At 44.0% G+C, this 22,127-nt stretch overlaps 1 protein-coding gene across 3 annotated transcripts in view; it reads left to right on the forward strand.

Annotated features, from left to right (window-relative positions):
• Amotl1 (angiomotin like 1) overlaps positions 1 to 22,127 on the forward strand; it is a 156,532-nt gene that overhangs the window by 126,718 nt on the left and 7,687 nt on the right. For all 3 annotated transcript variants that reach the window (XM_058584971.1, XM_058584972.1, XM_046462348.2), the window contains 5 exons: positions 3,670 to 3,815; positions 7,086 to 7,235; positions 12,677 to 12,867; positions 17,884 to 18,009; positions 19,069 to 19,295. In XM_058584971.1, the coding sequence (XP_058440954.1) occupies positions 3,670 to 3,815; positions 7,086 to 7,235; positions 12,677 to 12,867; positions 17,884 to 18,009; positions 19,069 to 19,295 (840 nt within the window). The remainder of the gene's footprint in view (positions 1 to 3,669; positions 3,816 to 7,085; positions 7,236 to 12,676; positions 12,868 to 17,883; positions 18,010 to 19,068; positions 19,296 to 22,127) is intronic.

The following is a 22,127-nucleotide window of genomic DNA, read 5'->3' on the forward strand; positions in this document are numbered from 1 at the left end:
AGGCTGAAGCAGGAGGATCGTAAGTTCAAAGCCAGCCTTAGCAAAAGCGAGGCGCTAAGCAACTCAGTGAGATCCTGTCTCTAAATAAATACGAAATAGGGCTGGGGATGTGGCTCAGTGGTCAAGTGCCCCTGAGATTAATACCTGGTACCCCACCCCCCCCAAAAGTAAGGAAAATGGGGCACATAGACGTTCACTTACTTTGAAAGTCATAAAACCATAGGTGGTAGAGCTGGATAAGAACCCAAGTGGCCTAAGTCTAGACTCCAGCTTTTAACCATATTCTGTGTTGCCTCCATGCAGTGCTTAATTAATTAATGTGTGTAAATGGTTCTGCACATGAATGTAATTTCTGGGTTTTGGGAAATATGATCTGACCATGACATACTTCAATTTGTGACATACTTAAATCTCGTGTCCTGCTTCTGTGATTCTGTAGTGCATGTCTGTGTCTGTGGGCACAGGAAAGGCAGCCCTTGTGAGCATGCATTAGAGAGGTACAAATGCAAATTCTGCCTTCCCCCATTGATGAGCATCACTTCTTGGGGACAGTCACTTATACATTCTTAGTGACGTTTTCCTTAACTGGAAAAATAGGAATAATAATGGTGCCTACCTCATACAGTAACTCAGAATAAAGGAAAGATCGAGGGAATAATTAAAGTGAATGATATAAGTAACCATTCCTGAAACACAGTACTCACTCAACAAACACAAGCAGATATTGTTGTTATTATCACTGTCGTCATGGACATTGTTTTTAAACCTTGATCATTGAGATTACTATTTCCTATCAGTGGGCAGATACCTCTGAGCCAGTGTGAGCAATAAACATGTAGCTGCAACATGAAGTTCAAAGTCACCAAACTCAGGACAGAGATGTTTTGTCCCATGTACTGCAAAGTATTCCAGAACTTTTGGAGTTTAATCCATATTGGCACCACACTGTGGGGTTCAGGGAGCCTGGGCAGGGAGTGAACTGGGGAAGTCCATGGTCAGTACAAACCTCTGATGAGCAGTGGCTTCTCCATGAACAGTGGGACAAAGGTAGAGTGGACAGCTGTATAGCTGAGGCTGATGGGAGATCACAGGATGCTGAATGCGTAACAGCTAACAAGAGCTACAATTTATTGTTCAGTTGGCATTGAACTTGGCGTACAAGAGAGTCTCATTTGCTCACTCAGCAATATTATTCAGCCAGCCACTCTTTCAGGCCAGGGAATATAGAATAAAACATATAAAATATTCACGTCTTTTGCACTTTACATCGTCTACACTAACTGAGGTGTCACAACAACACTGTGATGCAAATGCTGTCATTTCCATCAGGAAGATGAGGAAGCTGAGGTTCAGAGAGGTCCAATTACCTTGCCTGGGGCCTCATAATTGGGAAGTGGTGGGCCTGGGCTTTGAATCCAGGTCTTCCTGGTGTTAAAGTCAATTCTTCAACCACTCCATGATACTACATAGCAAGGAAACAGCAAATTCTGGAATCGTGTGTGTTGCAGGGATTTGTTAATTCAGATCTCTATCTTGGCAGCTATCGTTGTGTCATGGTAATAATTGCAATCCTCGATTTGCAGAACAAGAAATTTGGTTGTAGCTCCTGGTCATAAGTCCCACCTGTCATTTTACTGCTTCTGATCAAAATTGATGTATACTCAGCAGCCTCAACAAAGAGAGGAACTTCTATGTTTAGGTCAATAACCAAGTAGAGGCCCTGGAATCCAGTGGTTCATTCCCAGCAGTGCCTGCTTAGCAATTCCTGGGTGCCCTCCAAGGCTGGACAAGACCAGCAGGTACCCTGCCCATTGAAACATTATCTGACCATGGAGCTGGTGCTCAGATGTCAGTGAGTTTGGACAGAAAGAATGAAATGCTGTGGCCTATTCAGGGCTGTGGGTGGTGGGCAGCTGTTGGCCCATTTGTTCAGGCTCTTGCATGCCAATTTTCCTTGGATTGGAAAGGAGGTTTCATGAGCAGCATTTCAAATGCCACTGAAAGGGGAAGGAGGAGGGCAGTTGGTCACTGCAATAAAGCACCAAGAGCCCCAAAGCAGTGCTATTTTGGGTCAGGATCTTGGTGGGCTCATTTTGTTTCTAGGAAGCACAGGCACTACTTAAGATTAAAAGTTTACTCATTTAGCAGAAGCTGCTCCGTGGCCCTCTGATCCCATCCACATAATTTCACAGTGTGAGGGCAGTGCATTCACGTGGGAAGGACGTTGTAGTAGGACATCGGGAGACCCGAATTCTGGACCTGGTTCCACCCCAGCGGGCTTTCCTTTCCTTACCCATAAAGCAAAGGGGATAGAACTGAATTTTGATGTTTCCTATGGTCCCTTCTGGCTCTAAAGTTGTGAGTTTGTTATTTGATATTTGTAGCCTTCTAGTGTCTTTTTAATTTTCATGCTCTGTCTTCAAAAACCACATTTTTTTTCTGCTCCTTTACTGCAGCATTCTTTCTATTGCTTCAGAGTCCACAGTGCTTCTCTTTAATTTCTGATACTTATTTGTTAAATGAATGAATGACTACATGTAGGAGGGAATAATGAGTGAGTACAACCACTGTTAACATGCTGGTGTAGCACCCAGACTGGGACTCTATGTGCTTCAGGGTAGATTGCTAGGATGTGACATGGGCACACCAAAATCAATTTCTGATTATTGCTCTTACAATGATATATCTTATTTTCTGTAAATATGGAGTAGTGTATGTGCATGTGGTTTTGTAACCACCTTTTATCAACGGTGAAGTTTTTTTTTCTCTGTCACCAAGATTCTCTTATTTAATTTTAATGGCTGCATCCTATTCTGTTGTAGAGTTTACAGTAGTCTATTTAATCAATTCCTTACCCTTACTTTCACATTGAGTTTTCTGTACCATAAATGACATATAGTTTACTTTAAAAACAAAATACATTGCTTTGGTAACAAGAAACACATTTTCCCTTAAGAAATGCTCATCCCATGACTCTGTGAACACCCCTGCTTAATCCAGAACAGCAGTCTGTAGAGGGAGGTGGAGAGAGGAACTGAGGACATCCCAGCCTGGCTTCCACATGCAGAGAGAACCACCATCACTGGCACTTATATTGCCTTTGAAGGACTGTGAAGCATTGGTCCCTTTTTTCTCTTGAATAGGACTAGGAGAAAATGCGGGGCCAGGTCATATGAAAAGAGGATCCAGCTGGAGATTAAAGGCCTGGACTGGAAACTCCCCTCTACTGTCTGGCCTCAGACAAAACAAACCTTGGTTTATTTTTCTGTGAATGACAATATTCATATCATTACTTTCAGTGTTTGCCCTTACATCACAGACTTGGAAAATGGAGGCAGAGGAGGTGGAGCATAAAATGAGATAATGGGTACAAGGTTGATTTGATTGATCTGTTTGAAGCACTGAAGTCAATGTTCTAGGGAAGTGAGTTATGGAGAGCATGGGGTGGCTAGTTCTTAACTGCAGCCTGGAATGTCTCTGGAGTTAACAGTGGTTTTTGAGAAAGTCCTCACCTTACATACCACTATTAAGAGAGAGCAATAGCGGTAATTCAATCCTTTACCGTTTGCATGCGTTTTTATTTTTAATCCTTGCCAGATGTAGACTGGCCGTGAGCCCAGAGACTGAGCTTTTTCTGATAGAGGTGGTTTTGTTCTTGTCTCCTTCTAGACAAAGAGTTCTTAAAAGAAAAGGAGAAGTTAGAGATGGAGTTAGCAGCTGTGCGCACTGCGAGTGAGGACCATCGGAGACACATTGAAATCCTGGACCAGGCTTTGAGCAATGCCCAGGCCAGAGTCATCAAGCTGGAAGAGGAGGTGAGGACCAGGCTGGAGGGTGATTGGGTCAGGGAGGAGGGAGGCAGAGCCCTGAGGGCCTCCCCTTCCTTTTCCTACCCCTGCTTACTTTAACCAGATCCAGATCCAAGGAGTTGAGACCAGGGAGGGATGTGGGAAACCTCCCAAATATAAATGAATAAAAGCAGCGTTTATCCACCCAGAGCCAGGCAGAGTATGAAAGGCACACATGAATACCATCAGCAAAGAGCTTACAACCTTAAGCCCAGCCTGCAGCCCACTGGTAGGCAAGTGTCCAGAGCTGGCAATAAATATAAGAACAGGAAACCACTGGTGCCTATGCAGAGAAGGGACTAACGATTTTTGGAAAGTGTTCAGTCGCTGTGTCTTTAGGCTCCCGATTACACAGAAAAAGGCAAAAGCCTTCTGGTGGAGTAGTGTGGGGTGGTATCCCGTAGATGTGTTTCTAATTTCCAGAGGTTGTCTTGACCCATACAGTACCTCCTGCTCCTAGTCCAGGAAATTTGGATCCCACTTAAACACCGGATTTAGTAGAGTCTGATGAAATCACCCTTCAGCTTAACTTTTGTGATGTACACTTTCCCTTTAAGCCTGACTGAGCAGTCAGAATAACCATTTCTAAGGTTCAAGCCAGAGGAGCCTGGCTGTGAGGTCAAGGCAAGAGAGGAAGGGAGGTGCATCCAGGCAGCCAGGGGCCTGTGCCCGCACCATCCAGCTCCCTGGGGGACACGGGCACCCCTGTGCTGTGGAGATGACCTGAGCAGATTCTCTCCTGGGAGGCAAACGTGCTGTGTCAGCAAGAGGTTTAACTGAAACAGTCTACGTCAGTACTTAGCTGGATGCTTTGGCACACAAACAACAACTGTGCAACTGTGGTTGTTGAAAAAAGAAAAGAAAAAAAAAGTTTTCCCTTCAGAAAATGTTACCTGGGGCCAGGTAACTCAGATGTCCCCTCAAACCTCAGTACTTGAAGGGAATGCAGCTGGAGAGGAGGGATTTCGGTAAACAAGGGCCTTGCCCAGTAGAAGCCTCAGAAACCCCGTGTAGGGACGATTCTAATATTAGTGGGAGGATCCCCAGCAGCAGCTGAGTATTTCGCTTGTCATCACAGAAAATGACCTGAACCCTTGAAGGACAGGAGGTCTGTTCTGAGGAAGGGAGGCCTGGACTTATTATTGTCATCACTGAAATAATTTCCTGTGGCTCTGTCTTTCTGTGTGGAGCTGAGGACAATCATAATTTTTTAAATTGTTGTACTGTTAAAGTGAAAGCTGGCTGTGGGATCCTTGAAGACAGGCTCTTTACAATCGCCATTAGGGTTTCTTCTTGTCATGGTTTTTATGAAACATCCTTGCTTAGTGGCGTCACATGTGCCTGACTTCCAGCCTCACTGCTTGTTCTTGATAAGTTTCTTTTGAAAGGTCTTAATTCAGTGCACATGCCTACACTAGGTTACTGTGGTGGATGAAAGTAGATTGTAGAGCCAGGTGTGGAGGTGAGATGTGAGCCCCAGGACATACCAACTGTTTGACCTTGAGCAGGTCACTCAGCTTCTTCAAACTGGGTTTTCTCATCTCTCAAATGGGGATAATAAAGGATTTTACCTCCTACTACCTTTGGGAGGATTAAATGAGATACTACATAACACACCATGCTTGATGTGGTAGTGCTCTAAAAATGTTGGCTCTTATCATCACTGTTACAGATGCTTCTCATCATGATGTATTCCTACTAGACTTAAGGGTGATAAAAAGCAAAGGAGACAGTTCATGCCTGCAGTTGCTTAGGGATAATATTCATTCATTTATTCAACAAATACACATTAGGACACACTGCTCATTGGCCAGCAGGGACCAAAACAAACAAATCTCGTGCTGGCTTGTATTCTGTTGACTACATACTCAGGAAACTGTGTGTAGGGGAAAATGTACAAATGAACGGTACATAAAATATTGAGTCCACTGAGGCTTCTAAAAAGCACAAAAACAGTGCTTATTGGGTTTTCAGAAGTCTACTAAATTGAATGAGATGTTCAAAAGCACAATGAATGAAAGGGTTCAGATAAGAACTGAACCCCCAAAAGAGAAGTAGAAAAATCTTTCAAGTTTCTGTCCCTCTTTGTAAGATTGGAAATGCCTCCATTTTCTTCTAGTGACTTCCAAGAGGTCGGGGTATAGGTGTAGCATACAGCACTGCTGCCCACTCAGTCAGAAACAAGCAAGCTGCAAAGTCACTAACACATCCTGGCTTTCCAGCCTGGTCTCCGCTGGAGCTCAGGATTGGATTGCCTGCAGGGCATCAGCACACCCAGGTGCAGAATGACAGGAAATTAGATCTGGTGTCTCCCACCTGAGACCAGAACAAGTAAATGCCTCAACCTGATTTTTGGCATCAGCCAGTTCCCAGAAATCTAAAAATGTGCCTGGATTTATGAACACAAGCCAGACTCCCAAATGGAAAAAAAAAAAAACAAAGTCTGAGGGTAAGATTTTGAAGTTGTTGTCATGATCCTAAATCCATGCCTGATGTGAAGTTGACATAAATCTTTTCAACCTTAATTTCCATTTCCTCAGCCATTGTGTTGAGTGTTCGGTATGCCCTTCCTGTCTCTTCAGAGCTGTTAACTTCTCAGCTGTAAAGGACTCTGAAATCTTCAGGTGAAAGTTACTCCATAAATATCTATAATAAAAAAAAATGTTTATACTCAAATGGATAACATGCATGTATACAAACACAATTCCCTCATTATAAAATAATTTATATTATAGAAAAGTAATGAAGTAATAAAGTCTTTACTTTCCATACAGAATACTCATACACCGAAATTACTATCTGACACACAGATGAACATGGTTAATGCTTTACATATTTCCTCCCAGTCTTTTTTCATGGACAAACAGTTGTGATGATGTTGTATACAAGTTTTGACATTATAGAATAAGCATTTCTTCTTGATATTAAAAACTTTTTCTCAACCTCATTTCCATTGCTATAATTAATTTAAGCAAAGATCAAACATTGAGCTCAAAACTGAACAAATTATCAAATGCAGGTATCCTGGAGGGTCTTCCATTTCAAACTTCTTAGCCACTCCAGGTGTAACTGATGACCTTTGTGTGAACTTTTTCTGTCACCAGCAGCCCTGGGGGACAGGAAGAAGAGGTGCACACAGCTGTGGTTTAAATAGGATCTCCAGGTAGTCCGACCCTTCCCTCGCCATTGAGAATGACGGGTCTCAATTCTGTGCTTTCTTTGCTCTTCTGCACTCAGCTGCGAGAGAAGCAAGCGTATGTGGAGAAAGTTGAGAAGCTGCAACAGGCCCTGACCCAGCTGCAGTCCGCATGTGAGAAGCGAGAGCAGATGGAGCGCAGGTTGCGGACCTGGCTGGAGAGAGAGCTGGATGCACTGAGGACCCAGCAGGTGAGGGACAGGCTTAAGCAGCAGGTGAATTAGATTCTTGTCCAGAGGATGGAGGCCCCTGTGAGCCAGCCACTGCAGTCTGCCCTGAGTGCAGTGGGGGAGTCAGGTGGGCTACTCACTGTGAAGGAACACAGAGAGGAACAAAGGGGTCCCTGACTTGGGTCTAGGGGGAGGATGGAATTTGCCTTTAAATAGCTTCAGAGAGGAGGAGACGTGAGCTGGACTTTGAAAGGTAAGGTTTGGGATATTCAGGGGCAATAACAAGGAGGTAGAGGAAGAGGAGGATATGTGAAGGAAAGGGTCTTGAAACATCATGGCAAGTCTAGGGTGGTTTTGGTGCCGCTGTGAGCAGGCAATGCCCAGTGAGATCACGGTGAGGAGCATGGCTCCATCGCAGAAAGCCTTGGGTCAACTGGCGGGATTGGTCTTGTTCCTGTAATTAAAAGAGAGCCAACACCTCTGAGGTTTTTAAGTTGGAGGGGAATGTGACACAGAGGATCAGGGACAGAACCATCTAGAGCACAGATGGTGGCCAGGCTGAAGGCTGCTAGTGTGGGGTAGGAGCAGAATCCGTGGTACAGCTGAAACCACTGTAAGGGATTAGAATCAGAACATGGTGATCATCGAGTCTTCAGGGGAAGGAGCTCAAGACCACTCCTAGGAAGTGGCACTGGCCATAAGCTATTCCTTCTGCCTCTTCTCTGCTGGCAACAGAGAGGAGATAGTGGAACTCACCTCTGAGTAAGTGCTGAGTAGAACAATCCAGCTCAGGGTCCATGGGTGCTTCAGTACAGAGAAGTCTGCAAAAAAGCTCCAGTCCAGGTTCATCAAAGGTTCCTGGTTGCAGATGACCTCTGCCAACATGGTGGACAAAGCCCTTTGTAGAGCTGATGAAGGGTGTGCTGTATATTGGGATATCAGGGAAATGCAAGGCAGGCTCTGTGGAATTATCTACTGGATAGGGCATAGTGGTTGTGATTGAAACACTTGAAAACACTTGAAAGCATGAGCTCAGGTCCACTCCACCCTCTTGCCTGGCAGGCCATGCAGTTTCCACTGGGTGTGTGCACTTGGGAAAAGAAGGTGTTACCAAGATTGCCCAGAAAATCCAGAAACCCACCCCGACCTCCTACCACCTTGCCTGGTTGATGGCTTGCAAGGAAGAGTAGGTCTTTCTCTGGTCTTCTGAGACTTAGAACCTGTGCCACATATTCTGGCATCGGTTAAGCCCTTTGCCTGTTCTCTGTTGTTCAGTTACTGAGATCCGAACCTCCCCAACATGAGGGCAGGCTTCTCTGGTATCCAGTACAGTAGACCCTGGCAAGTCTTTGGCTGTCAAAATGGGCACATCTCAGTATTTAGAGTCAAAAAGAATGTTCTTTTCCAGTTAATGTGCTAGCCACACCCTGCAATTTGGTTACTGAATTTGGCTCTTCTTTTGAGTGCTCTGAAACCAGACTCTGTTATCTTTGTGATGGATCAAGAAGAAATGTGAATCTGGAATTATTTGAAAAATACCATCATTGCCACAGAGGACAGTTCGCTGCCCACGTGCAGACTCATGCTCTCTCACTCACATTATTTCCTCTGTCCTCCTCCTGCCATATGCAGAGGCAACTGACAGACTAGGCACACCTCAGAGGGCCCCAGTGTTAGAATCGAGGTTCTCCAGGGAAAGGGCTCAGCTTGCCATTTCAGTTGTCTTCAGGAACTGATAGATCTGCAGCTGTGTATGGCTGACATGAGACCAGAGAGGAGGAGACAATCTTTAGAGTTGAACAGAACATGGATGCTTGACATTTCTTTATAAAGAATATTGCAGTTTGATTTGTTTAAAATGAAAGTATGATTATATCCCCTGTGATATGAAATATACTTGAGATTTTCCTGTTGCCTTTGCCCTCTTGTTAAAAAGATACGCGTTACTTTTTTCTTTTAATAGTTCTTTATTTTCTAATTTTACCATTGAGTATACATTATTGTATAACCAGAAAAGGTAAAAATATTACAAAATAATGCAACCAAATATTCTTGAGTTTTGCTCCAGTGCCATGTGGCAGATGCTGTAAAAGGTAGAGTCTGGTCACACTCAGGTCTGAAGCCCCTGGACAAGTGTGGAGCAGTTTTGCTGGCGCCCGGCAGGGATGACTAGGAGCCCACTCAGGAACACAGGATCATCTGAGCATCGTGATCTTTCCAGGAAAGACTGTCCCAGGCCTCTCCCATCTCTTCCTGCTCACTCACCCACACAGCCAAGTATATGCCTGCCCCTTCTTGACTCGGACATGAGCAGCCTTGGGAGAGCTTCCACAGCCCACACCACACCCTGCTCCTTCACCCTCTGTGGCAATCAGGCATTTATCCCACCTCTTTAGAAATCACACTATAACAAAGCTGAAGTCACACTATAACAAAGCCTGGGGTCATCTCCACCCTCAGCAAAGCAGTAAGACCAGCCACTCTGTCTGGCCACTTTCCCCAGGACAAGATTCTGAAGAGTGGCTTAGAGTACTTAATGGATGAACACCCTACACAAAGGCTTTGTCCTTAGACTAACACTGGGATGCAGCTGAGTCTGTCCACCTGGCCCCCTCAACTACCTTGTCTATAAAGTGAGGAAAACTGATTATACTTAGCTCATGCTTGTAACAACAATTGAGAAAATCTGCACAAAAGCACTTCTTTAGCAATTGGTTAGAAAAGGCAAACTCTCAGTGCTGCGTTTATATTAACATCATTACCTTCAGTGTTATTTGAAGGCTTAGGGCATTCTTGGTATCCTCTCCCAAATTCTCCACTTACCCAACTTTTCCACTGGAAAAAAAAAAAAAGGTGACAAACAGAAGTAAGGCTGATTGAAGAGTCAGGGAGAGAAAGAAAGGTTAGGACTAGCCTATAAAGAAACTCAACTGATCTTGTCATTATAGGTCACATCTCCTCTACCACGAGGTGACGTAGTACTTTAATATCAATAGAAACTGTGAGGGAGATGAAAGATAAAAATGGGAGGGGAAAAATTTATATATTTTAAAATTTATATATTTTAAGAGCTTTCAATTTCATCTTTTTTTTTATTTTTAAACAAAGAACTCTAAGTAATTTTCACTTCTTCCACAGTAGTCCTGTTGGATCTTATGAGAGAAGGTGGGATTGTTCTGGAAGTGAGAAATGAGACACAGGGAAGTTAAGGGGCCAGCCCAAGGTCATGTAGCTCACTGAGACATTCTTTGATGTGAGCTCATCGAGGGCAGAGATTTTGCCTGCATTGTTCACTGTTGTATCCCTGGCACATGGTACTTATGCAGTACATATATGTGGACTAGCTAAGTAAGTGGGTGTCATAAGCTGTCCTGCCTGACCCTCATTTTGATTTTCTAACTAGCAGACTTACTCATTAGCCCATGCTCTCTGTACTCTTGAAGGCTGAAACTTGTGTATTAATTACATAACTTGATGACCCAAATTAGGGGGACTATGAAGAGTTTGTCATTATCTCATGTGAGGTCAAGAGGATTCTGCAAAAACAAGCCAGCCGAGATGGTAACAGAAAAGATGTAGACAGAAACTGACAAGCATAGATGGCAGCTTATGAGGCCGTGGGAGCTCTTTCTTGGAAAATTTCTAAAAATAGAGGAGCTTCTCATCTGGTGGACTGATTCATCTGTCCTCCTGCCTGAGTCCGGGTGCCTGGCCAGATGGGATCAGTGATTTCCTGTACAGGTCAGGTTAGGACAGGTATGTGCCTTTCATTGTATTTTTACTTAAATGTCAGTCCCCGACAAGCTGCCTCTTTCTGGGATAATTTATATTTGGAATTTTTAAAAGCCGAATAGAAAATCCCATAGGCACATTTGTTTTCTTCTCTGCTAGGATTAGATTACATCAGTGCAGATCAATACCCAGCTGCTGTTGTAGGTAATTCGAGTCCTTTCTTAATCTAGAACATTATGTGGGTCTCGGTGAAACATTTAAGTACCTCTCACCTTGCAAGTAGCTCTACATTTAAAATTTGTGATCACTGGAAAACATGAGGGGAATGCATGTCCCAGGATGTACAACAGCTGGGATGAAATCATTCTCCTCTCAAGTGCAAAGGAAGCTGGCTCATGTTCAGACTGGGCACCTAAACCTGAGACTCTGAGATGTGACATTTCTGTTGCTGGTTTGAGTTTAGACTTTCCTGGAAAACCCCATCATCTCCCATGTCATGCTTCTTAGGGAAATAGCATACCTGAATTCAGAGAAAAAAATTCTGAAATGTGATCAGTCCAGGTAATAGCCATTTTATTTTCTCTTACCAACACAGATGAAAAGAAAGGGCCAGAAAATGACCTTGTCTTGCATTAGACATCTCTTGCTTTCACGTACATTATCTAATTTGCTTCTTATTCTTAGGCCTTTGGTGGGGCAAATCTTTATACCTCCACTGCCAGAGACTCTGGCATCTGATAGCAGGCATGTTGGGCATCTCACTCCTGCTTTCTGGCCTTTCCTTTTTGTCTTCAAGCCCCAGGGGAAGCAATCAGCTGGAATCACTTCCTTGAATTATGGAGAAGTGTCCTGGACATTGCTCTTGCATTTGGTATAAGTAGACTGCATTGCCTTGGACAAGCCACTATTATCATGCAAAGTCCCTGAGCTGTGGAGCCAGACTCAGTTTGAATCCCAATTCTACTACTGATTGAGAGAATGTTACCATTAATTTAACCTCTCAGAAGCTTATTCTCTCTGTACAATTGGGATATTGTTTGTTTTACAGAATTGTATAGCTATTAAGTGAGATAGAGGACTGTGGAGGTAAGGTGGTGTGTTAATCGGCTTTTTCGCTGCTGTGGCTAAAGGACCTGAGGAGCGCAACTATAGAGGAAGAAGAGTGTATTTGAGGGCTCATGGTTTCAGAGGTCTTAGTCCATAGAAGGCCGGCTCTATTTCTTGGGGCTTGAGATGAGGCTGAGCATCATGGCAGAGTGTGTGGCAGAGGGAAGCAACTAACATCATGGTGATCAAGAAGCAGAGAGACCCCACTCTCCAGATACAAATATATACACCAAAGCCACACCCTAATTCCCACCTCCTCCAGCCACATCGGACCACTTCAATTACCACTCAGTTAATCCCTATCAGAGGATTAAATCACTGATTGGGTTAAGACTCTTACAACCCAATCATTTCTCCTTGGAACCTTCCTGCATTGTCTCACACGTGAGCTTTTGAGAGATACCTCACATCTGAATCATAACAGGTGGCATGGTGTTTGTATCCACTGAGTTCAGGTGGTACACATTGGAGAGAGGGAACATGGGCATGATGGGGTTGTGTGTGAATTGCTGCAGGGTCTCGAGGACCGTGTGTGCTTCATGTGGGTAACTGTGAAAACAGGGTTGATGTGGTCAACCTTAGAGCCCATTTTGAGCACCACAATGTTATTTCTGCTTATCCAGAAACATGGAAATGGCCAGCCAGCCAGCATGCCAGAATACAATGCTCCGGCCCTCATGGAACTCGTGCGGGAGAAGGAGGAGCGGATCCTGGCCCTGGAGGCTGACATGACCAAGTGGGAGCAGAAGTACCTGGAGGAGAGCACCATCCGTCACTTCGCCATGAGTGCTGCAGCCACTGCTGCAGCTGAGAGGTGAGACAGCGGCGCTCTGCCCATCAGAAGAGCACCACTGGGAAGAACATCGAACCAAAACAAACAGGATCCAAAGTGGTCCAGAGGCTCATCCCTGGAAGCAAGCTCAGCTAAAGATAATCTCTTAGAGGCTGCAGTGCTATTGGAGAGTAAATGGTGTACATTCCTGGAGGATAATTTGGCAATGTGTACCTTTCCTTTGGTTTTAAAATTCTCATCTAGACATTTGTCTTAAGGAAATCATCACATGAGTGCCTAAAGAGTCATGTCCAAGGATGTTTATCCCAGTGTGGCTGAAAATACCAACACATTTCAAACAGCCTAGAATCTAACAAGAAGAGATTAATTTAATAATATGAAGTGTACCCACACATTGGGATACTATGTGATCTTTAAGAATGATGTTGGGAAAGTATATTTGTGATTCTTTTTAATACTGGGTCTGTATCATGAGCCAGAGGAGAACATATAATCCTCGTCTTGACCCTTAGAGCAGGTATCCTCATTTTACAAGTGAAGGATCAAGGCTACGAGAGGCCCAGTGGTGGGTTCCATATTGTGCTGGTAGGTAGTAGAGGACCTTGGTCACATGGAGATCTTTCTGACCTAAAACCTGATTCATGTAGTTCAAAATCTTTTTCTGCTGTTCAACGTTTACCTCTGTTGTTTTACTTTCTCTCTGTAGGTAAGAAGTCTTTTTCTTCCTTTAAAATTAGCTCAAAATATGCCATAATCCACAAAAACCACTCACAAAGACTGTTGTCCAAATGAGCAAGGCAGTGCCCATTGCACTTCGACTGCTGGGCCTTAGCTGTAGTCCTAATGACTGCTCATACTGAGTGGCTTTGCTTGGGCTGGTCAGGCCCTTCACTACCTTTCACTCAGTTTACTTTTTTCCCAGAAGTCATATTGGGCATTTAATTTAGTTCACCAAAATGTAGGGTCAGTACATTTGGAGGGGAATCTTCAATCTCAAAGCAACATTCAGAAAACCAGACCTCTTAGAAAATGAGAACTATTGTTCTGCTTGGAATGGTAAAAGCCAGTTATGTAGTCAGCTCTTCATTGCATTGGGATAAAAACTTATTTCTTCTCTAATGAGTATAGGAAAGCCTGTGTCCATGGAGGGGTTATTTTATATAAGCTGTTTATGGGCTCTCAGATTCATCAATAAGTAAAGAAATATCCCTGGTAGCATGCTCAGATGTTAGCTCCTGGGACTGGAGAAAGCAGAGAAAGCAAAGATTGCCATCTCATGGGCTAGGTGTCTCCACTGGGCACCCCAGCATTCTGCACCTGGGAAAACCTGCAGACTCGTGGAAAATGACCACTTTGAAATCATTTTCTACCATGTATATGTTGCTTCTGTATGTCCTTGCTTTGAGGGAAAACCACCTAGAGTGTTCATCCAAGTGAGACTCTGGGAGTGGAAATATACAACCTGAGAAGATACGAATGCTCCAGAATTGTGGGGTGAAAGTTGAAGGGAAGTCATGTTTTCCAGCCCAGTCTCCGTACTCTATAGGTGGCAATAGTGAAGCCCTCTGAAATATTTGTTGATTTTTACATAATTGGAAGATTTTTATTTTCAGCTTTTTAGGGTTTGGGTTTTTTTTTTTTTTAACCTTTTTGAAATTTTTAATTAATTTATTTATTTGTATGTGGTGCTGAGGATCAAACCCAGGGCCTCACACATGCTAGGTGAGCACTTTACTGCTGAGTCACAACCCCCAGCCCCCAGCTTTCTTTCTTTTTTTTTTTTTTTTAAGCTGGTAACTACCTTTCTGTCCTAGGTATGAGAACAGAACATCATACAGTTAGAAATTTGGCCTTTTTTAAAAATAATTTTTTAGTTGTTGATGGACCTTTATTTTATTTATTTATATGAGGTCCTGAGAATCAAACCCAGTGCCTAGGCAAGCACTCTACCACTGAGCCATAACCTTAGCCCAAATTTGGCCTTTTTTTTTAAAAAAAACCACATGTATCACTGTCAATGATGTCCCTGGGGGTTTGCTTTCTCTGTGTGGGTTTAAGAGGAAAGATTTCTGCACAGGGAGGCAGGAGATCTGCATTCAAGACCTCTCCATTTATTGCTGATTGTGGGTATAAGATCTGGGATAAGCCTTTTGAGGGTTTCTGATCTCATGTGTGAAATGGAAATTATAATTCTGGACTGGTTAAGAGCAGGGAACACATTCCTCTAACTGAGGATGTTAAAGTGCCCATAGCAGTGTACCTGTGTCACCCTGGAGAGATGACAAAGGGCCCTTCATGTATTATTATTGTTTCAACTTCTATTAATTTTTCAGATTAGACTCTGTTTGGGATCTTGGGTCCTAAGGGGATGATTGGAACTGGACCATACAATCAGAAGTGGTGGATAAATAGACCCTGTGATGGGTACAGGGAGGAGCACATAAGAAGAACCACACAGACCCTCTCACAGATTCTAGGCCCAGAGTTGTTCACTAGCCTTCATACAGGAGGAAATGGCTCTTATCTCAGAGAATGGTAGTTCTGTGGGATTTTTCCCAGTCTTGTTGTTCTTTGCCCTGTTTGGAGGCCTAAATGGAGAGTTGGAGTCCCTTTCTACCATCCCTCCCTTCCCCCACTTGTTTATTTCCACATATCCTCTTCAAGCATCTGATAATTCTGTGGGAAACTGCCCTCCCCTTTGTAGCCTACCCCTTCCCACAGCCAGAACAAGGGTGAGGGGGCTGGATTCAGAGATGTGCAGATATTTACTCCAGTTTTAATGTTCTTTTCATAGAAAATCTCTGAAATGTCAGTGTTGCCTTTCTGTTGATAACAAGGTGGCGCAGTGGGGTGGGGAGAAAAATAAAGCATTTTTGAGAAAGGTTGAAATTCTAAGCTCACGTCTAGTTGCTGAATTGTTACAGATAAATTGGTAAAAATTATTATTTCCAGCTATTAGTTTTGTGGCTTTTCAGCCACTGGTACATGGGTCACATTTATAAGCAGTGATCTTTAAACAAAGAATATAATTTTTATAAACTAACTGATTTTGTCATCTTTATGCATCTTGCTGCCACTGATCAGGATTGTTAGTGGCTTAACTTATTTTCCACATGTGGAGAAGGTTTTGAAACTTTTTATGAATTTCAAAGCAATGCATTATTTACCTTCAATGTTGTTTTCATCTAATTGTGCCTGCTGTCCTTACTTGTCAGTATAAGCATGAATTTTTAAATTTGTGGTTCTATGTGAGTTCTCCAAAAGTCAGTTGGTTGAAAATGTTTCTAGTCGCTAATTCCTATATTGATGAATTTTGTGCACTATAGAGTAATTTTATAATTTTGTAAATATATTTAAAACATTTTTTGCCTTATTATTTGCTTTTATGATATGTTTTCAGTCATAGGTTGCATTTTTTGAGGCACATTCTACGTATGTACCCTCTTTATGTGTACCTTGGCTGAAGCCTGCTTCATAAAGGCAAATGAAACTTCAAGAAGTGTAGTAGAATGGACATGGACATGGGAGTTATCACTCTCTGAATTTGAATCAGTGTCCACCATTCACTAATTGGGTGTTCTTGGAAAAGTCATCTGGCCCTGGTTTCATCTGTACATTGGGGGCTAATACCTGCTACACACATTATAAGAACTACATGAGAGACCACGTGTACCATGCTTTGCCCAGTCCTGCATGAAATAATGCTCATTCATTGATAGCTCTTGTGAAAAAGGGGCCTCTGGTTTTTTTGTTGTTGTTTTGTTGTTGTTTTGCTGTTTTTGGATAATCTAGAAAAAGCTTTAAGGCTTTCAATATGATTGTAGCCTTGGAATATGAAGTTAAAGAGATGTGAAATATTTAGTTGGATTATTTCTTATGAATTTAGTATTCACATAATCAGGCATTATTGTGTATCTTAACATATATCACAAAAATGGCTCATTATATTTTTGCTTATCACTGAATTTGGAGAGATTAAATTGACAAAATTAGTGGTAGGAATAGTTATCATTTGAAAAAAATTTTTTTAGTTGTCAATGGACATTTATTTATTTATTTATTTATTTATTTATATACAGTGCTGAGAATCAAGCCCAGTGCCTCACACATGCTAGGCAAGCGCCCTACCATTGAGCCACAACCCCAGCCCAGGAATAGTTATCTCTGACCGGCTCTTTTCAGACACCTGCTTTCGGATGAACTGCTTTTTCATTTACCTACATCTTGTCCTTGTGTTCTCTCTGCCCACCTCAACTGAACTTTCAGTACCATGTGTCTGTCATCTTCATCTTTCTTCCCGGTACCCTGTATGTTTGTTACTTTGAACTGACCTGAATCCTAGGCAAGAGCCCATAAAACAAGAAGGAAAGCAGCATAGAGACAGGAAGAGAGAATTCAGCATGGGGCCTCTCTGCCCAAGAAGATCAATCTCAGCATCTATCCATTACTGAATCCTTTTGCTTTTACTGTAAAATACCGAAATACTGCTGTGTAGATGATACATACAGGTGGAACTTTTAACTCTGATTGGAAGAGTGAGATGAGTATGAAAAATCCAAACATAGAAACACCAGTAAATAAAATGATAAAGTATCCCCGTGCCAGTAGATGAAATCCATAGGTGCCCCATCTATATATTTATAACCTACCACATAGATTAATATGCAAAGTTCTTAGTAGAAGGGTCAGACAAGTTTGATGTTGAATTCTATTTTGCTTTCCCTAGACACTATCTTACTTCTTTCGAGTTCAGGAGGCGAATTGGCCAGGATATAAGAAAGGAAACTGGGTGAAGGAGTTTGTGGATGTTGTTAGCATGCACCCTTTGGTTGCCTGTTCATGAGCATTTGCACATTTTGTTGGATTTGATGAGATTGATAAATGAGCGAGGAAGTGGAGACAGGAGGCTTTTAAGATCCAGGGGAAGGTAAAGAGAAAATCTCTGTTCCATCGTGAACACCAGATTGTCCATTCTGTGTCTGTGTTGAAAATAAGCAAGAAGGCTCCTGTGATCCAGTGCATGTCCTGTGTTCCCAGGGACACCACCATCATCAACCACTCAAGGAACGGCAGCTATGGCGAGAGCTCACTGGAGGCCCACATCTGGCAGGAGGAGGAGGAAGTGGTGCAGGCCAACAGGAGGTGTCAGGATATGGAGTACACGTAAGGGACCTCTGTGTGCAGTGGAACCCTTGGGCACCACTCTGACAGCTTACACTTCACCCAAGTGGGACCATCAGCTGCTATAGCACCCCCAGTATAGCCCTTTCAGAGAGGATTGCTTCTCTGGCCTGTTCTGAATTCTGTGAGCTTGAGGTCTCCAAAGACTTTCACCTGTCCTGGAGAGAAGGGAAAGGTTCACACCTAAGCAGGTGGCTTCACTTAGCAGGAGGACTGGTGTTGGTGCTTTTGGGGGCATTGCTGCAAGTCAGTGTAGGCTTTAGGATGGAGGCTGAGTGTAAGGAAGGGAGAATTTAGATGCCTGTGCTATTTCTGGGTGTACATCTCTTTTACCTTCCAGACTTTATGGGCTGGAAAGGAGAAACCAATTCTATTCCAAAGATCCAGAGGTTTTTGAGCCAGAGTTTACATATTCTAGCCAAAGATAAGGAACTTGGTTAACTCATTCCCTGTGGGGCTGCACAAGATTACCTGCCGGCTTTTTAACGTTATAAAACTAGCCTGCCCCACTTGACTACCTGAGGACCTGTGGAGATGTGAAAATAGGGTTGCATGGTTGAGCCATCAGTAGTCACTATCAGAGTTGTGAAATGAACTCAGGTATTTTCTGGTTCCCACTTTGGGCCATCCATGAGGGAAAAGAACCTTCTTCCATATCTTCATTTTCCCCTTAGAATGTGAAGAAGTTCACCCGTTTGAGCCTTAGTTTCTGGGTTCCTCTGTTGCTTCCCGTACTAGACCTGCTAAATGTGGTCCCAAGCACATTGGTCCAGGGAGTCTCTAGCAGGTGGCCATGGTCATTCTCACCACACCTCCCAGAAGTCCCACTCTCTTGAGGTGTCAGAGAAAGGTATGCCCTTTTGACCTACTACAAAAGACCCACCTTATGCAATTTGAAAATTCTGAATATTTGAAGACTTGTACTGTACTTGACCCTCCACCCTGAGTTTCAGTTTAAGTCTCCAGGACAACCTGAGAAATATGTTTCAGATTTTTCTAACTAAATAAACTTTATTATGACTGTTTTGATTTGTTTCACAGTATTAAGAATCTCCATGCCAAAATCATTGAGAAGGATGCCATGATTAAAGTCCTCCAGCAGCGATCCCGTAAGGATGCTGGGAAGACTGACTCCTCCAGCCTTCGGCCAGCTCGCTCTGTCCCGTCCATCGCGGCGGCCTCTGGGGCACACTCCCGCCAGACCTCACTTACCAGCAACCAGCTGGCCGAAGAGAAGAAGGAAGAGAAGACCTGGAAAGGCAGCATAGGTGAGCCCCACTCCTCCTTCAGACCAGGATCTAGAAAGCAAGATCACACAAGTACTGAGAGGCGGTCTTCCTGCCATTTGTGGGACACAGGAATTTCCCTAAATATTACCTCATCTTAGTTTACTCCTCTGTAAGTTGGGACAGACAATCAGTCATACTTTGGTTGTAGAAATTAAATGGGCTATGTGGAAGCCCTGTGTAAATTCTGAAGGCAGCAGAGTAGTTGTTAGCCTTAAGTGGACCCATGTCATTATTGTTGAAATTTGAGGTGACACGCCAAAATGTCCTAATAGAAAAGGCTTAGATATATCAGGCCTCTGAACTGGGCTCTGCTCCAAGCCTTTGCTTCTGTGTCTAGAAAGAGTTCAGGTCTGCCCTGCTTTGCCCCATGGGGCATGGGAAGGCCATGTGAGATGACGGGGAAGCATGTTGGAGGAAGTGCTCTCAAGTGTGAGGTGGTGGCTCTTGCTGTGTTGTTGTTGTTGTGCAAGCAGAATTTTGAGAATTCTACAAGTGTGGTCCTAGCCAGAAGTGGGTTTCCTGAAGGGAGGGCAGTATTCCTTGACTGCCTGGGTTAGTGAGGAGAGGAAGTGGGCAGCTCGCTCTCTCTCTCTCTCTCTCTCTCTCTCTCTCCCTCTCTCTCTCTCTCTCTCTCTCTCACACACACACACACACACACACACACACACACACACGCTCTACTCCCTTCCCCTGCATTCTGGCAACTCCAGGGATCTGGCCCTTCTTTGATGCATGTACCTGGGTCAGTGTGTGTTTTTGTTTCTCTGCTGAGCCCAGAGCCAACTTTCCCCAGCACAGGACCCCAGAGGAGCCTGGCTGCTTTGTTCCAGAGGGGATAAGAGCTTCCATATGAACCCAACAGAGTTGGGGGGATCAAAGGCTCCTAGCTAGAATCACTGTTTGAAGTCCCTCCACTGGTGGCCGTAGCAGCCCCTGCCCTCAAAGGAAATTCACTTCAAAGAGGACATGTGTGGACAGCAGCTGGGATCATCAAACCCCATCCCAAGGACACTTAGCTATCCTAGCCCAGTGAGAGAGCAGAGGCGATGCTCAGGCAGCCCTGGTTAAGGAGTTTGAAATTTGCTCAGCTCTGGTGGAAATGTCTCTGGGAGAAGCCCATGTTTTGACCTACAGCCAGGCAAACACTCTAGTGTCTTTTCCCCAGGATTTAGCAGTTCTAAATCAGGTCTGGGAGCCACGGACCTTGACCTGAAGGAAGAGTGGCTGTATTGTCTGCACCATATTCCTCTCTGTTATTGTAATTGGTGTCCATGTCTCACAAAAACAGGGAGGGACCCCTAGGGTCCAGGCAGAGGCATTCATTCAGTCCCCCACATTTTTGTCTTCTCTTACCTGATCAGCTTTGGGAGGAGGCAGAGATGACAGTGTCCACCTTCCTTACTGCTCAGAGGCTCATAGGAGAGAAGCTGCCTAGTGATTTACTCAACCCATTCACCCTGAGAACATCTTGTCAGACTCCAGAGTTTCACCAGGCAGGTTCAGGAGGAAAGAGTGTAGGCTGAGCTCCAGATCAGGCATGGCTAGGTTTGACTCCCTTCCTGTTGCTTCTTAGCTGAGAGAAGTTAATTTCTCTGAGCTTCCATTTCCTTCTCTGTTGACAGAGGATAAGACCTACCTCACAAGAAAGTTGTGGAATACAAAGTAAGATAATGTGTTAAGCCCTAGGACAGCAGCTGGGATCATCAAACACCATCCCAAGGATACTTCGCTATCCTAGACCAGTTAGAGAGCAGAGTGGATGCCCAGGCAACCCTGGTTAAGGAATTTGAAAGGCCGGTTGCCCTTACTACTCAAAGTGTGGTCCGTGGACTGACAGAAAGGCAGAGAAGCTCAGGCCCAGTTCCTGCATCATTTCTTCATTATAGCCATACAGCCAAGTAATTGCCAGGCACGTTGCATTTTGAGAAATATAACATGGTCACACTGAAATTCCCTGAGTTATGAATGGGCACCTTGAACAGCTCTGGCAAGAATACCTTCTGAATTGCTGGGTCCTTACTAAGACAAATGAACAAATACTTGATTGTGCTTACCACTTCTCCTATAGACCAGAGTTCTGAGTGCTGGCACTTTTCTGAAATGTGTGCTCTATTTAAAAATAGAAAAGTTACCTTCCTATCCAGCTTTGTAGGAAGACTGAGGAAAATAGATGCCTCTGCTCTCCACACCTCCCTCCTCCAAGCCAGCATGCCCTCTTTCCCACCCCAGCCTCACCACTTTCTGGGGAGGTCAAGGACAAGGCTCAGTGGCCCTTTCCAGGAGCCCAGCTGGCTCCTTCTTCTTGGGGGCCATAGCTCTGTGGGGGAATAACATGTACGACTTGGTGGTTGTCCCAGCCAGGGAAGACATTTGTTTTCGAATCTGGCAGTAGGAGACACATGACTGACCAGTCAGGGTCACTCCAAGTGAATTTTGGCTGACTAAAGAAGACACAGACACAGAAAAGTACCTTTTCTTTGGGTTCAGTGACCACTCCTCAGCCACAGCTCCCACAAAGGGGGCAAGGCAGGCAAGAAAGAGAGTGAGCATACCTAGAACCTGAGTTTTATTGGGGATAAGCCATTCAAATGAGGCAAGAGGTCAGGTTTCAGGGAGTTGAGTCTAGCTTCATAATGTCTTGCTGTCAGCAGATTGACTGACGTCTTGGAAGGTCACACCCATCTCATGTGCTATGTGATGATCAAAGGCAGAGCAAGTGAAAGGGATACATACTACACAGCCCAGACAGAGCAGCATCTCAGAAAAGCAAAGGGCCAGTGGGAACATGTCTAGGACCAGGGAGGCCTTTTA

The sequence above is a fragment of the Marmota monax genome, unplaced genomic scaffold (assembly GCF_021218885.2).
Source record: "Marmota monax isolate L192 unplaced genomic scaffold, Marmota_monax_Labrador192_F-V1.1 WCK01_AAM20220418_F8-fsc00104, whole genome shotgun sequence".
Lineage (NCBI taxonomy): Eukaryota > Metazoa > Chordata > Mammalia > Rodentia > Sciuridae > Marmota > Marmota monax.